The sequence below is a fragment of the Aspergillus mulundensis genome (assembly GCF_003369625.1).
Source record: "Aspergillus mulundensis strain DSM 5745 chromosome Unknown scaffold_1, whole genome shotgun sequence".
Lineage (NCBI taxonomy): Eukaryota > Fungi > Ascomycota > Eurotiomycetes > Eurotiales > Aspergillaceae > Aspergillus > Aspergillus mulundensis.
In genome coordinates this window covers 2,861,339-2,878,375 of record NW_020797889.1, presented here as the reverse complement: position 1 = coordinate 2,878,375, position 17,037 = coordinate 2,861,339, and the positions used below count along the sequence as shown (strand labels likewise).

The 17,037-nt window shown below is 33.7% G+C and overlaps 4 protein-coding genes across 4 annotated transcripts; 3 read left to right on the top strand and 1 right to left on the bottom strand.

Moving 5' to 3' along the window:
• Positions 1-9,240: 9,240 nt before the first annotated feature.
• Positions 9,241-10,903, bottom strand: DSM5745_02433 (uncharacterized protein; the record flags this gene model as incomplete). Its single annotated transcript, XM_026744449.1, has 5 exons — positions 9,241-9,986; positions 10,063-10,221; positions 10,268-10,457; positions 10,513-10,816; positions 10,869-10,903. 5 exons carry the CDS (start codon positions 10,901-10,903, stop codon positions 9,241-9,243), a joined length of 1,434 nt encoding a protein of 477 aa, XP_026607612.1.
• A 413-nt stretch (positions 10,904-11,316) lies between these two features.
• DSM5745_02432 (ATP-binding protein) lies at positions 11,317-13,532 on the top strand (the record flags this gene model as incomplete). The annotated part of the gene is made up of 6 exons (XM_026744448.1): positions 11,317-11,417; positions 11,528-11,735; positions 11,785-12,390; positions 12,443-12,614; positions 12,659-13,162; positions 13,210-13,532. 6 exons carry the CDS (start codon positions 11,317-11,319, stop codon positions 13,530-13,532), a joined length of 1,914 nt encoding a protein of 637 aa, XP_026607611.1.
• Positions 13,533-14,087: 555 nt separating this feature from the next.
• DSM5745_02431 (uncharacterized protein) lies at positions 14,088-15,038 on the top strand (the record flags this gene model as incomplete). The annotated part of the gene is made up of 1 exon (XM_026744447.1): positions 14,088-15,038. The coding sequence occupies one exon, from the start codon at positions 14,088-14,090 to the stop codon at positions 15,036-15,038; it is 951 nt and encodes a 316-aa protein (XP_026607610.1).
• A 302-nt stretch (positions 15,039-15,340) lies between these two features.
• On the top strand, positions 15,341-16,516 carry DSM5745_02430 (uncharacterized protein; the record flags this gene model as incomplete). Its single annotated transcript, XM_026744446.1, has 2 exons — positions 15,341-15,581; positions 15,639-16,516. The coding sequence occupies 2 exons, from the start codon at positions 15,341-15,343 to the stop codon at positions 16,514-16,516; spliced, it is 1,119 nt and encodes a 372-aa protein (XP_026607609.1).
• Between the last annotated feature and the right edge of the window lie 521 nt (positions 16,517-17,037).

Genomic DNA, 17,037 nt, shown 5'->3' with positions numbered 1-17,037 from the left:
AAATAGTATTTTTTAAAAAATAATAAAAAAATATAGATTTAACACTATTTTAGCAAGCTTTTACCTTTACTTTAAAATAAAATTTATAATTTTAATAATATAGAACTTCTAGATATTAAAAAGTATTTAGTTTAACTTATCTTATAATATTAATCTTATATATTATATTTATAACCTTGCATTACCTTATATTATAATAAATAATTAAAACCCGTTAAACAAGAAGGAAATATTATTAATTTAAAAAAAAATTAATATAAATTTACCTGTAGTAAGGGAACCCAAAAAAAAAGTTATTTTATAAAATAAACTTTTAAAAAAAGTTATAATAAAATACCTGCAGGATAAGCTTTTAATATAATAAAACCCTTTTAAAGTTACACTGGAATAGTACTAAACTAGGATTAGTTAAAATTAACTTTTATAACATGTTTTAAGTGCAGAAAACCTAGTTATATTACACCTAATTATATAAAACTATTATAAAACCTTAATTTTTAACTAGTAAATTTTAATTAGACTGCTAAAGTTTATAAAATAGTGGTTAAAAACCCTTAAAATAAAAAATATTATAAGGAAAAGCAAGATAATTAGCAAGAAGGTAAGTATATAAATTAAAATAAGAGTAAAATATATAAAAAAAAAAATAAAAAAAAGCTAGAGTAAAGTCTTATGCCCTAGCTTAATATTTAAAAATAAAAATAAGTAAGTATTTTTAAATAAAAATAATAATAAAAGCTCCACGGGATAAAATTAAAACCAGGGCAAACTTAAATACTAAAGTAAAGGTAAATATAATAAGTATAAAATTTATTAAGCGTGCTTATTTAAATTAAGTAAAACTTTCTTATTTTATTTTAAAGGGATACAACAGTTAGCAAGATAATTTAAAAAAAATATAAAAAGTACTTATTAAAGTTACTAATTTTAGGGGTATTATAAAAATATTTAAATAACCTTATATAAAAATAAAGCAAACTAAAGTTAAATACCTAATTATTTTTTTTATTATAACTATTCAAGCTATATATATTTATATAATAGTAAATTAATAGTGGTTTAGTAACAAAGTAGTAAAATACTAGATTTTTGGATAATATAAGTTTATAAAGGCTTGTAAAAATTAAGCTTATATATTTATTATTATTTTTTTACCTAAAAAAGTTTATAATAATAGCAAGTTAAATTAAATAAATAATTTACTACCTAAACTTAATATATTCTAAGATATATTTTCCTTACACGGTGTAAAAATAATGTCTTTAAAATTAGTACCTATGCATGGCATTATAATAATAAATGGCTAGTTACCTTTTTATAGGCTAATTTACCCTTTTTTACCTACTAAACTAGCCATGTTACGCTAGTATATTAATAAAAATATTTAATATAATTATATTAAACCTTTTAAAAGTCCTGCCGGAGCACCTATTTTTTTTATACCTAAGAAAAATAAAGGCTTATAATTATGTGTTAATTATTAAGGGTTAAATAAAATAATAGTTAAAAATTAATATTTTTTACCTTTTATTTTAAAAATTTTTAATTAAATTTCGGGAGCAACCTATTATATTAAAGTTAATTTAAAGAATGCTTATTATTGCATCCAGGTTTATAAAAAAAATTAATAAAAAATAGCTTTTTAATATTAATATAGTTACTATAAGTATATTATTATACCTTTTAGTTTAAYTAATGCTTCTACCACTTTTTAAAGTTATATTTATTTTATAGTTTATGATATTTTGGATTAAATTTATGTTATTTACTTTAATAATATTTTAATTTTTTTTGTTAACCCTAAGTAATATATTAAGTATATTAAACAAGTTCTTAAATAATTACGCAAGGCTAAATTATTTGCTAATTTAAAAAAATATACCTTTTTTAAAAAAGAGGTAAAATTTTTAGGTTTTATAGTTAATTAAAATAGTGTTAAAATAAACCTGGAATAAGTAACTACTATAACCTTATAAAAAAAACCTTGTTTTTATAAAGCCTTGTAATCCTTTTTAGGTTTTATTAATTTTTATTATTATTTTATTTATAATTTTGCATAAATTACCTTACTATTAACTAGTTTAATAAAAAAAATATAGCATGGGAAGAAAATTAGGCCCCTGTAATTTTAAAAGCGTAAAAAGCTAGTATTTTAATTTTTTTTTAATACCTTTATAAAAGCCCTTTTGTTACATTATTTTAACCCTATATAAAAAAAATAGTTAAAAGTAGATACTAGTAACACAGGAATAGCTAGAATATATTTTTAACTAAATAATATAAGAAAATATTACCTAGTTATGTTTTAGTTTTATAAATTTATTAAAGTAAAAATTAATTAGTTAATCCTGGATAAGAAACTATTTGCTATTATTTAGTTATTTTATTATTAAAGGCAATACCTTAAAGGTTTTTTTTATAAAATAATAGTATAATTAAATTATACAAATCTTTATTTTTTTATGTAGCAGCAAAAGTATAGTAAAAAGCAAGTAAAATAGTGTATAAATTTAGTAGTATATAATTTTAAGATTTTATATTATTTAGGCAAGTATAACCCTGTAAATACCCTATTTAAAAGGTATAAAAGCAAGATTAAATTAGTCTTAAAAAAAGATTTTTTAGCACTTATTAAAAAAAAGATAGTACAAGGTATTAAAGTGCAAATAATTACTTACCTAGACTTAATATAAAGTTTTTATAAAAAAAAGCTTAATTTAAATAAAAAATAAGATATTTAAGTTTAAAATATTAGGTGCAACAAGTGCTTTAATATTTTTAAGGAATTCTTTTATTTTTAAGACAAAATAAAGTTAAATCTTAATTTTAAAGACCGTGGTACCACAGATATATAGTCTAATCTTAAAAAAAATTAGGTTTTAGCCTAGTATTAAGTTTAAGTTTAAAATACTATATTAATTAAGAATGTTTACTTTAATTATACATTAGATTATTTAACAAAGTTACTTTTAGTGTTATAATTTATGGATAATTAGACTTAGGAGTAAATTAAAGCCTTAAAGGTAGAAGATTAGGTTAAAAAAGCTAAGAAATTAAGTTTTAAAAATTAATTAATTATAAAAAGCAATTTGCTAGCTTTTTAAAATTAAATTTATATTTTATTAAATTAAAGGCTTAGAACTATAATTATTTAAGTATATTATAATAATTTTTTAGTAGGATATTTTGGTTTATAAAAAACTAAATTTTTAATAAAATAAAAGTTTTTCTGGCTAAAAATAAGAGCTATAATAAAGACTTTTACCTATTTATACCTTATATATTAATATACCATAGCACCTTAACACTAACCTTATAAAAAACTATCCACCTTATTAAAACTAAATTACCCTTTTTTTAAAATTAGCATGGATTTTATTATTAGCCTACTACCTACCATGCACTAGAAATAACATGTTAATACTATTTTTATAATAATAAATTGCTATATAAAGTGGTGTTAATTTATTTTTATTTTAATATTAATTTAAGCCTATAAATTAGCCAAAGTTTTTTATTAAAATTAAACTTTAAATTATAGCTAGCCTAAAGGTATTATATTTAATTAAGATTTTTTTTTTATAAGTAAATACTAGAAAAAGCTATAGTTTTATTATAAAATTAAGTTATATTTATTAACTACTTTTTACCCCTAAACCAATGGGCAAATCAAGCGGATTAACTAAGTTTTAAAATAGTATTTATATTATTTTACTATAAAAAATTACCATGCCTGGCCTATACTACTTAAAATAGTATAATTTACCTATAATAATACTAAAAACGCTATTATTAAAATATTACCCTTTTAGGTTATATATAATTAAAACCCGGAGATTATAGCATGGTTTAAGGTTAACCTTAAATAAATAAAGGTACTAGCTATATTAGCCAGGATTAAAAAACTTAAAAAAATTTAAGCTAAATATAAAAAAGACTAGGAAAAAAATATAAAACACTATTAAACTTATTATAATAAAGGCCGGAAAAATATAAAGTTTAAATTAAAATAACCTATTAAACTTAGTATTAAAAATTTAAATTTAAAAGTGCTAGTAAAACTTAAGCCTAAATTTATTAATTTTTTTTAAGTACTAAATAAAATTAGTTTTATAGTATATTAACTTTTACTTCCCGAGAAATATTATTAAATATATAATATTTTTTATATTTTATTACTTAAGCCTTAGCATGGTAAAATTAACATGAAAGCTATGCCCAATTTAAAAAAAAATAAAAAATAGGAGATTAATAATATTATTAACTATAACTTTATTAAAAATAAAGACTTATACCTAGTAAAATAAAAAAAATAACCTTTAAAATATAATTAATAGGTTTTTATTAAGAATATAAATACACTAAATCTTATTTAAAAGTATAAAAAAAGGCAAGCGCAGCAAGATAGTTATTTATTATTTAATTAAAAGTAAAAATAAAACCTAATTCCAAGTTAAAATACGCCTAATATACCTAAATAAAAAAAACCCTAATAAAATACTACCTAAAAATTACTATTTTAGCCTTAAACTACAAGTAACTATAAAAAACTATAAACCTAGAAAGTAATAAGCACTAAAGTAAAAAAAAAAAATAAAGTATTATTAAGGGGACAAGGCCTTAATATTACTAAGCTATTACCTAGTATAACTAAACTAAAAAATAATAAAAATAAATAACTAAGGCGCCAAAAAGGCACTAAAAATAAAATAAAATATTAACTTTAAAAAAGTAAAAAAATAAAAAGATACTATTACTAAAACTAAATATATAAATAACCCGGCTAAATGCCCTTAATAGTAATAAAAAACTTTGTTTTAATATAAGCAAGTTTAGTATTAAAATTTAAAGTATTAATAAAATAAGCCTGGCAGGCAAGCTTAACTTTTTTTTAAAATTAAAATTTAGTAATAAACTATTATACGTGGCCTAAATTACCAGGGGAAAAATAAAGGTATAACTATAAAACTTTAGTATTATTTTTTATATTAGTAATAAAAGAATTTATAAGTTAAATAGTAAAAAGTAGGGCGTGATATAATAATACTTTTATATAGTATTAAAGGTTTAACTTTTGCTGGTTTTTTTTTACCTTGCTTAAAAGGGAGAATTTTTTTTAATAAGCCTTTTTTATGTTTTTAAAGGCCTTTAATAATTGGATTATTGCAAAATATGTTTAAAATATAAATTCTTATTTTTATTAATACTTTTTATTTTTTAAAAAAAGCTTTACCCCTTTGTTATTAGTCCGCGGGTAAAAAAAATAATAGTATTTAATAAAAAGCTATAAATTATAGGCGTCCCTTGTTATTATTACTTTAACCTAAGGGATATAATAAATTAGCTATAAAATATAAAAAAAAAAATATTAAAAACTTACTAGCTTATAAGTTTTATTATAATAAAAATAGGTCTTGCATAAAATTAATATAATAATATTAAATTTATAATTAAATTAAAATAATATATTACTATTATTTAAATTACTAGCTTTTAATGCGGACTAAAAATATATTAAGTATTATAATATTATTAAATAAACAAGCACATGTAATAAAACCCTGTGGGTTTTACTAGCTTTTTTACCTTTTTTAGGCTTTTTTTTTTTTTGCTATTTACGGTGCCCTTTTTTTACTTGCCTTTTTTTTTTAAATTATTTAAAAAACCTTTGCTATTCTTGTTACTATTTTTAATGGCAGTAATAATAGTCTTTGGTAAGAAAGGGGAATAAATTTTAAACCTTATTATAGGCGCCATAAGATTAAATAGCCAGTAAAAGAATAAAAAAACAAGATATTAAACTTTAAAAAATAAAATAGGGAAACCAAAGAAATAAAATAAAAAAATTAAGAAAGTTAAAAAAAAAAAAGACTAAAAAGTAAATAAAAATTTATTTTTTTATATTTAGCTACTTATATAATACTAATAACATAGCACTATAATAACCATATTAATTTTTTTATTATTTATAAAATACTGCCTATTTATAATTTATTAATACTTAAATTAATAAAAAGTAACTTAAAACTTTTATTATTTACTAAAATAGCTATCCCAGCCACTAAAAGTAAAGCTATTTAAAAGTAAAATACTAATAAAAAAACATTATTTTAAGCCTTAAGATAACCCCACATTTAATAATAAATTATTTTAAATAAAAAAACTAAATAATTAAACGTGAAACTAAAGTAAAATAATAGTAAAATATGTTTATTATAAAAATTAAAGCTATTTAAAAATTAGGTTAATTTTAATTAAGAAAGGGCTAAGTTATTACACCCACGGGTGTTAAGCCCTAATAAGATAAGGAAATTAATAAAATAAAAGTTATGGTAACATTAACCCAACATGTAATAATAATATTATTATTATTTTAATAATATATTTAAGGCTAACGCCCTAGTAAAGAATAGTTGGCTAAGAGTTAGTTTTTATGTATTTTAGGCCTTGAGATTTAATATTAATTTTTTATTAAATAACCTCTTAGTACTTTGTTTTGTACCTGGTTAGCCTACTCAAGGTTTTCACATTAGGGCTCTAAAGCCCTATTCTAGTAACTTAAAGGTTATTAAATAATAAGGTATATATTTAATTATATATAATACCAGCGGCTATAAATTTAGCATGTTTATTAAAATTAAGCCCCTAGCTAAAAAAATTTAACTTACTAGCCTTACTTATAGCGCGGTAAAATAGGTACATATTTATTATTTTAGTAAATATAGCTTTTAAACCTTGGTATATTTTTATATATATTATAAAATAAAAATAGTAAATATTTTTTAACTTAATTTTAATATTTTAACTTACCTTAATACTATAGCTAAAAGCGCTAAAGCTAAATTTAATTATAAAAAGTATTAAAGTTAAATTATATAAATAATTTTAAAGCTAGCTAGCTATTTTAGTAGTATTATTAATTATTAATATATTATAAATTTTAGTTAATATATTTTTTAAAATAAATAACCTTATAAACCCTAGGTACTTATATTTTAGGATACTAGTATAAAAATATAGTATTAAAGCATAATAATTTTAATAAACTTACTAGTATAATATATATAAGAGCCATGCCCTAGAAAATAGCTATTTTTAAAAATACTATATTATTTTTTTACCTTAAAAAAGACTTTATATCTTAGGTTTATTTTATAATAATAAGCTATTTACCTTACTAAAAGCTAACCTTAATAATTAAAGCCTATTAACTTGCATAATAACTAGTTAAATATAAAAAAAAATAAAATACTTTCCCGGACGCGCTAGTACTTAATATTTTAGGTATAAATTTTACTAGCCTGTAAATAATAGGTATTAAAAGTAAGTATTATAAGTGGGGTTTATAAGGTAATCCCTACTAGCTATTAAATTTATTTATTACTATATTTAGCAAGGGCCCTACTTTATTAGCGCTATTTATAAATAATTATTTTTTAAATATTTTTATTATTAAGATACTTAGGGCTAAATATTTAAGTTAAGGCTTTAAAAACCACCTTAAATACTTAAGGCTAAATATTTAAGTTAAAACTCCGGGAACCACCCCTAATATTAATAAATATATTACTAATATTATAAGTAATTAAGAACCCCTTTAAGCCCCTAGGTATATTAAAAACTTAGTAAGACTTTTTATTTAGTATAGGTATTTATTTTTTATTTAATTAATTTATAAATAGCCTTTAGTCCCCTTTTAATTCCTAGTATACCTTTAATTTTTAATAACTTTTTAATTTTTTAAAAACTAATTAGCTATAAAGCTATATAAAATAAAAAGAAATATAGTCTATAGGATAAGGCTAAATAACTATAAACAGGTAAACTAAGTGGGTAAACTAAGCGGGTAAACTAAGCAGGCAAACTAAGCGGGCAAACTAAGCAGGTAATTAAATATAGGCTATTAGTATCCTATAATAAAGTTTAATAATAAAGGACTTACTTACTAAAAGGTAGCTATTTATAACCTTTAATTAAAAGCCTTGCTTTTTTTTATAATAAGTATTACCTTAATTATTATTATTAAAAAATAATGCTTTAAATAAATTATATAGCCTGGTTTTAATTAATATTTAATATTTAGTTTAAAGCCAGCCCTTAAGTTTATATTATTATTAAATAAATACTTTTAGCCCAGGGGCTGGCTTTTTTAATAATATATTTAAAAAATATAGCGCGAATAAGGCTAGCCCCTTAAAGTTTAATAAATTAATACTTTTTATAAATATACCTGGCTTATTACTTTTTTTATATATTAAAATAGTAGGAATTATAACTTTATATAGTTATTACTTTTTTAATAGTATATTTAAAAAATAAAATATAAATAAGTACTGCCCGTGGCACCCTAGGCTATAAATAAGCTTTTTAATATTATATTTTATATTTAATTAGCTTGCTTAAGTAGGTCTAACCCCTAGTAACTATAGCTTAACTAGATTTTATAATTATTTTTTTATATTATAATATATTAAAATATTTAAATTATGCCTAGCATGGTATTATATATCCCCTAAAAATTTAATATTTTTTCACGCGAAAATAACTATACCTTTAAATTATTTAACTATAATTTTATTTAGTAAGAAACCCCTTTAAGCCCCTAGTATATTAAAAAGTTAGTAAGACTTTTTATTTAATATAGGTATGTTTTTTATTATTATTAAAAATTTAAAAAAAGATCTTATTATACTTATAATAAATATATTTATAGTTAGTAATTTATAAACTATTTTTAAAACCTTTTAACCCTTAAAACCCTTTAAACCTTTAAAAGCCTATATAAATTTTAGCAGGGGCTTAAAAAATATCTTTTTTAAATACTTACTAAAAAATTATACTAGTTTTAAAATTTAATTACTAGTATTATTAATAGGCTTTTTAGCTTTTTTTAAAAAAGGCTATTATTTTTTAAAGCTTTTTTACTTAATAAATTACTAGGGACTATAGCACTAAAACTAACTAAAAGGTTTTTTTAATTAAAAAATAGTATTATACTTTAATTATTTTACATGCTATTAACCACGCGGGATAAAAATATTTTAATATATAATTAAGTTTAATATCCCCCCATGTAAAAATAGCTATACCTATAAAGTAAATTAATCCCCTTTAATATTATAAAAAACAAGCTATAATACTAATAGGAACTAACTTGCCTTTTAATAGTTTATTAATATTAAATTACTAAGGGAAATAATTTACTAGCTCCAACCGCGGCGCTGCGCGCCGCGGCCTTCGCTAGTCATCTAATTCTTGCTCCAATTCTCGCATGCCTTTTTCGAAGAGGAGCCGAATGTCGCTTTCGTTCTGATCAACTAGATGGATCCTCGGATACCCCTCCATAGTTTTCAGAATCGTGTTATGTGCTTGACTAGACAGCCATAGTCTCACGGAGTTTCCAGGATGCGTTGTGACAAGTGCGATGAGCGATAGCAGGGTCTCTCGGGCTGTTATCCACCGTCGTTCTGAGAGCTCTTCGTCTAGCCCATCAATAAATAGGAATGTTCTAGGAAGAGATGGAGAAGACGTAAGTGCTCTCATCATGTCCATCACATTTTGAACGGAAGCGCCTAGGGTTTCTGTAAGAGACAACATCGAGTCTGGTACGTCCTTGGTGGATTGTCTGAGGCTCTCCAGCAATTGGCCTGCCATGACTCGCAATAAGTCAATCGTAGAGCATTCTTGGTCGAACCTGAAAAAGTGGAAGGCGATCGCAGCGGCCGGATCTGTATCCTGTATGTGTTGGATGACTCGCGAGCAAAGAATTGACTTGCCCGTGCCAGGATCTCCACTCATCCAGATGATTGGGGACTGAGGACCTTTTCCAGACCACTCTAGAAACTCGGAAGTTTGGAAGAGCCACTCTGAAGTCCCGGTTACATGGCTTGCTTTATTAGTGCTGTGGCGGCGGTGGTTCGCTTCGAGGATGTCTTGGAAGATACTTCGGACGCTCAGCCACTGCTTCACGCGGTCGAAAAGATGAACTGACAAGACAGTTAGTACTCGCACGGCAAATACGAATATTAATCTTGCCTTTCCGATCTTCTTCCTCTTGCCCACGGTGGTGGGCGTTTGCATTCCGCTCCATCTGCGCTCGACCTTTTTCAAGCATATCCGCCCGGTCTCTGATCTCTTCAGAGTCCTTCTTCAGGTCAGACACTATAGAGTCTAATTTCTTTGTGCTGAACGGACCAGCGGATTTCAAGAACATGTTGAGCACTGTATGCGTTTAGCTGCGCCATGTACGCTGAGAACATTGGCTTACTGTTCCGTTCGCACTCCTTCCGTACCCTGGCCCAGAATCGGAGGACATTTATATATGACCGGCAGAGCAGGCTCTGCATGGAGGTGTCCTTATAGAGCTCATCAAAGTAGTTGATACGCTCAAGATGGAACGTCAAATCTTGAAGCTGCTGTTTAATCATTTCGAACAGGTTGGAAAAACGATCTGCACACTTGATAAACAACGTTAGTATATAATCAAAGAAGGAAGTAAGATATAACTCTTACATCGACAATGATCTTCAGCGAACCCCAAACAAGAGCTGCCGGAGACGGGTTCGCCTGACACATCGTGTCTAGTATGCCATAGTACTCTTTCATAGCGACCACCATCGGCTTCACTATCCGATTGAAGATGCGCATGGGCGTCTTTTTTGCAATCCTTTCCTCTGTTGCCACAACGAACTTCTGCATTTCTTCGGCGTTGATCGGACCGGATGCCATCATGCCGTCGAATATCATTCTTTTCGTGTTTTTCTTGTCCGGCAAGGACGCAAGGTGGGCCGAGAATGCTCGTTCGAATGTAGTAGGGCTAGAGAACATGGTCAGTATGCGTAGTTGAATCCCCGAAAAGCGTGTCTCACCCATTGCTGCTTCCCGTTGCCTGCGGTTTCTCCATTTTCTTCGTTTCTTAATGAAAGTCAGTTTCATGCGCACCGAAGAATGGGTCAACGAAGAGCCTCATATAATGGACTTACGAAGAATTTGTCAGTCACCATTGTGTACGACTTGAGGATGACGCGGAGCGGGGTCGCGGTGCAGAAGACAGTAATCTTCAGCCTCAGCCTCGCGCAGCGATTCAATATCATTCGCTTGATGGGGAGGAAAAAGCCCGCTTCTCCGTCTTGGGAAAGAATCTCATATCTCTAGGCCAATCGAGACCCTTGTCGAAGGATGGATGGTATGCGTTGGCGCCAGCGGCTGGACCGCGTCACCGTCCGGACAATCTCACACTGAGGCTCCATCCGTCTATTTAATCCCTCATCTGCCGGTAAGATAAGCCTTCTAATGCTTTATCGCAATTCAAGCGAGATGGCAGAACCGAATGATCAAGCTAAGGACGTGGTGGAAGAGGTTGAGGAAAGCAAGGACGCGGTATCGGCGGGAAAGCGCATAGCCCGTTATGATGAATAGTGAGGCCGTTCGTACCCCGTGACTCAAGAGACTGCTAACTGGTCTCACCCAGCTACGACTAGTAAATACCTACATCCTGTCCTCGTGCTCCCGTGCTAACCAATGCCAGCCGCACCTACACCTGGAGACTCAAGAAAACGGCCAAGAAAGAGAAACAGAAGAACCTCAAAGGCGCTGCACTTGTCGTGCGGCGTGTTATTGATCACAAAGGCAGACATGCTGACACCGTTATCGAGATTAGAAGTCCCCTTGTGGCAGAGGTTCTGCAGCAGTTGAACCCTGGCAGTGAGAGCCTGGTGCAGGAAAGCCCTCCCAATGTGCGAAATCCAATCCGCTGATAGAAGCAACTTACTGAACTCGTTGTAGGCCCGGCCGGTCTTGCTTTACCATTCGCGGTTCGGATTGAAGAAAGCCTTTGAAGCCGAGAAGGCCAAAGCCCAGCCGAATACGGCCTTGGTCAATGATCTATCCGTGGCATTGGCGTATATAGAGGAAGACCATGCAAATGATGTCGCCAGCATGGAAGCCTTGCTTAGTAGGCAGGAAATTTCATGGGGCTTACTCTGGGCTTTATTTATCCCAGGGTCCCTTGTTTACCACTACCACAAACTTACCCAGCAGAAGCAGATTCTGCGTTTCCGCCAGGCAAGAAAGAGACAGAGGACAACAGACCACCATGTCGTCTTGTACTGGCAGATATTGTGCGACGTCATCGTCTTTGACGGGGTGAAACTTGGCTTCTCAAAAGTCGAACATTTCCAGATCGATGAGTATCCAGGGGTTCGTAAGATCTATGATCTGGAGATATTCCCATTGGATTTCGTCGACGGGAAACCTGATGTCTACAAACATGCTGTTAAACGAGGGAAACGTTACTGTGAATTGAAAAGCGGGAAATACCTCGAATGCGAAGGACCAGCGATGCGAGAGATCCTCAATAAGGACTTAAAACCAAAGCAATTCACCTTCTCTGTAAGTCTTGCCTCCTAATCAATGAAATGGTCTCTCTGACGATGCGTACCAGTCGTTCGGAAGAGTGATGGTAGATGTGAAAGCTTTCAGGACATTTGAGCCAAATGCCACATACTGCAAAGATGTCTACAGGCAACTCGAGAACGGGATACCCGACAACGACGACGACTTTGCCATATGTAGTCCCATTGTCCTTGGCTTCAGCTTCGGAGCCAAAATGTGGGGTGAGTCTCCTTTCCCATGGCAAGGTTTCCTCTAATGATTCTAGGTGGGTTGGGCATGGACTATTGTCGCACCATCAAATGGGGTCACGATACCTTCAACTCTCTAGTCCTCGAACCCAACAAAAAGAAACTCATCCATGCCCTAGTCACCCAACACACATACAAGAGTGACCACTTCGACGACATCGTCGCCGGCAAGGGCAAGGGGTTAATCGGGCTTCTCAGCGGCGGACCGGGCTGCGGCAAGACATTGACTGCCGAAGCCATTTCTGAAGAGACCCAGCGGCCGTTATACTCAGTCAGTGCCGGAGAACTAGGCACAAACCCTGCCGATGTCGACAGCCGCCTGACGTTGATCCTCGAGCTCTCTCAACGGTGGAATGCAATCCTCCTTCTCGACGAGGCTGATGTCTTCCTCCAAGCTCGGAATGATACCGATGTAGTCCGCAACGCGCTTGTCTCGATCTTCCTCCGTCAGCTGGAATACTACAAGGGGATTATGATTCTCACAACAAACAGGATAGGCATATTTGACCCTGCTTTTGAAAGTAAGTTCACCTCGCCTCTGACCATCCCATACTAACTGACCATACAGGTCGAATCCACTTCAGCTTCTCCTATCCCGACTTGGACTTTACGTCTCGGAAAGCTATATGGACAACATTTCTCACGCGCCACGCAAAGCAGGCAAATGAAAACGGTAACCAAGACATCGGCTTTAGTGACGACCAGCTCAATGAGCTAGCCGGACCGGCGCTTAATGGCCGCCAAGTCAAGAACTTGGTTAGCTGTGCTCGATCGCTCGCGTTTGACGAAGGGGATGCCTTGGACATGAAGCACTTGCGGTCTGCGCTGGCTGTTGTTTCCGACTGGACGTTGGCTGTTCAAAAGGCGTTGCCCATGCCTGGGCCGCATTGAATGCGCGCTTTTACCGGAATTGGCTAACTGTTGTCCTTTCTGATTTACTTGCAGCGGGGTATTTTTTGTTTTTCATTGGCTCTGTGGTTAAAATTGCTATAGCTAAAGATTGTGTGTTTCATCACAACACGAAACTGTAGGTACCAAGTATCGAGATCTTCACCATTGAGTCGGAGTAGGGATGCGGGATATCGGAGTAGATACCCGGACAGCAGGCAGGCTACAGGGCCAGGTAGCTCGAAGGTCAGAATTAGGACCGCACTCCCAGCAAGACAGGGACATCAGGCAGCCACCGTGACAGTGTTTGGCTTTGTCATACCACCTAGGCACCATACCTGGTCACCTTTCGTTGATGGTTTTGATGACATTCGACTTAGCCGTACAAGTTCAAAAGGCTTTCGGGACCTCATTAAAATCTAGGGACGAAGAAGCCATTCATATATAAAACCTTCTTAATACTCATTCTTTTGAATCATACGCTCAGTTCTCTGTCTTCCACTCCTAGTATTGCAAAGTCAGCACGTTACTCACAGAACTTCGTATCCTGAAAGGAAAATGAGCAGTGACTATATCGTGGAGAACGACTGGGTCGGAGGACACCGGGGAGAAAAAAAGGAGTATTGCAAAATCGAGCAAGGCCTAACGCTCAAGTCCATCAGGGTCTACTACGACGACAACAAGTACTACATCCGCGGCATCACGCTCACCTGGAGCGACAACACGACGGATGAAATTGGTAAAGCCATTCGAGACGGGCTCTCGTTCTTCCCAGAGCCCGACGAAAGATTCAACTATTTTATCCTCTACAACAACCACGAGTACGGCAGCGCCGAACGCTTGGGCAAGATCGTTTCCACGACGACTCTGGGCCACACTTTCAATCCGGGCCGGAAGCCGGACGGAAATCTGGCGCACAACATGGCGTTGGGAAGTGGGATCCTCCTGGGTATGGGAGTCGCAACGGATGGCGACAGCATTCTCGCGGCGAAGCCGCTATTCTTAAAGCAATACCAGTCGATTTTGTCGGACGTTGATCTCGACCTACCGACAAACGGCGAGGGCATCTCGCCGCAAGACGTCAAGACATGGCATTTCAAGTCGAGCGACGCCGAGTGGTCTGTTGAGGGCGAGCACGAGGTCACTGAGACGAGCACCTGGACTCAGGAGACGGAGTCCACCTTCGGAGTTGATTTCAAGGTATTGGGTGAAATCCCCGGGATTGTATCTGTGGAAGGCGGATTCAATTGGCAGCGATCGTCGAAGCAGACGCATGGCACTGAGCATAGCGAGAAGACGACGTACAGGTGGTCGCTTGGGGGCACGCTGGCTAAGGGTCAGAACCTGCGTGTTACGGCGAAGACGGCTCAAGGGGTTCTGGAGATACCCTACACGGCTGAGATCACGATCACGATGAAGGATGGGAAGGAACTGAAGTATAAGGAAGGGGGCACTTATAGCAATGTTAAATGGGCGGATGTTGATGTGGTGACTGAGGATGAGGCTTGACTGTGTTGAATGGAGAGGGAAAGGTAATGTTTGACGGTGCTTCCTTGATAGCTTATTGCTGCGATGCCAATCTGAGTTTTGATTTTGAATGTAAGTAACAGAAGTGTTTTGGACAATCAAGCATCCATAAAGGAGGTTCCTCTGTTGCTACTGCAGCAATTCTTCAATGTGCTCACCCACAACACTGTTCCTTTCGTTCCACTTTCCTCTTCCTCCCTCCTCCCTCAGTCTTGACCATTACCACCAGCGTCAACTTTTAACCACCCCAGAAACTTGTTCTTTCTTTCCATTGCACTACCACAATGACTGACGACTGCAACCCCGCAAGCGAGTTCCAGGACGTCGATCGCGCCGCCCTCATCCAAGCCATCAGCGAGAGAACGGGTGTTACTCACGTTGACAAGGCTACATGGGCCTGCTTTTGGCTTGCGGATATTCACCGTCTGCGTCGCATCGTGGAAAATTTAGGCAGGGACCCTCGAAAGAGCAACACGATAAAGCACGCCATCAGCAATGGCCATGCCGTGACGGCCTTGTGGACTTGTGAGGAACACTCAACACATTGCACTCACTTCCCCTCTACGAGCTAACGGAACTTAGATACTGGACGAAGAAGGGAACCTCGTCCAGCTGCTGATAGTACACCCCAAGCTGCGCAGAGAAATGAAAATGGTCGAACACCAACACCAACATCACGAGGGCCCGTTACTCCAACCAAGAGACGCGCAAGTTTAATGACCAGCTCGCAGATCGACGGCGCTACCGATCAATCACCTGTCAAAAAGGAGGACATGAATGTCAGAGAGTGGCGTAATCTCTCGGTCCACGATGTAGGTGCATCTATCCTGCCAAGAAGCCAAAGCCAGACGCATTCTGAGAAGCTCCAGTGCATCAAAAGAGACAGAGAAATGTGTGTCGTTACTAGAGCCAGCGAACCCGTTGCGGCCGTAACAATCTTCCCACCTAGCCTTGGTTCAACCAAGGGAGGAAGCCCGGAAACCTTGACGGACTTCTGGGACTTCCTTAAGCTGCTCTGGGGGTACGAGGCTGTGAAGCAATGGATGTCCCTCGCATCACCTGCGGATACCAAATGTCAAACCTGCTCGAATCTCGTCACAATGTCATCCCACGTCGAACAACTCTGGAGACGAGGCCGATTTGCCTTGAAACCCATCAAGCTCTCTCCCGACAGGAAAACCCTGGAAGCTCGCTTCTTCTGGCTGCCCAAATGCAAATACTCCGCCGAGGTGCCCCTTACTACTGCCCCAGTTCTGCCTGGGAGCATCCTTGAAGGGCCTGGGCATACGAAGCTCTTCGATTGCTTGACTGGCCATGCGATCCCCAGTGGGACTGGTGCAAAGGGCATAATCACTTTCCGGACAAGTGACCCTGATACATTACCTTTGCCTTCGATCGAATTGTTAGAATTGCAATGGCTTTTTAACAGGATCGTTGCGTTGAGCGGCCTCGTCAATTGACGGATGGGGAAGCCGACCGTGGTCGAGTACACAGCACGCTTGCTGCTTTGAAGGACGCGAATAGACTATGTTGGTTATTGTCTCTCCGATCGGTGTATTACGTGGTGGGATGAATGTTCTTGCGCACCTGATATGAGGTATGTTGAAGACCTTTCCTCGGTACCGAGGCTACTGTTGGTGAAGCGCGCTTGTAGGCCATGGTCGTTGGAGGCCGGGACCTTCTCCCCGCTTGGTAATGGGGTATGTGCCATGTATCGAACATCAAGGGCTTCGGAAGCTTACCTACCATAGTTCATCGTGGGACTACAAGATATGCAAGGTATGTGCCTCTAGTGCTTGCTTCATTGTCTATTTCTTGTACTAATATTTCGATAGTAACTCTTTAATCAGATAGATTTATAATACTAAGCCCTAGATCTTTCAAAGAACTTCTCCTAGATGTCCAAGGATACTCACTCGCCGCCGGATTCTCAATGTGGGCCAAGCGCCTCTCACTGCGTTCACAATTACCTAGTTATGCA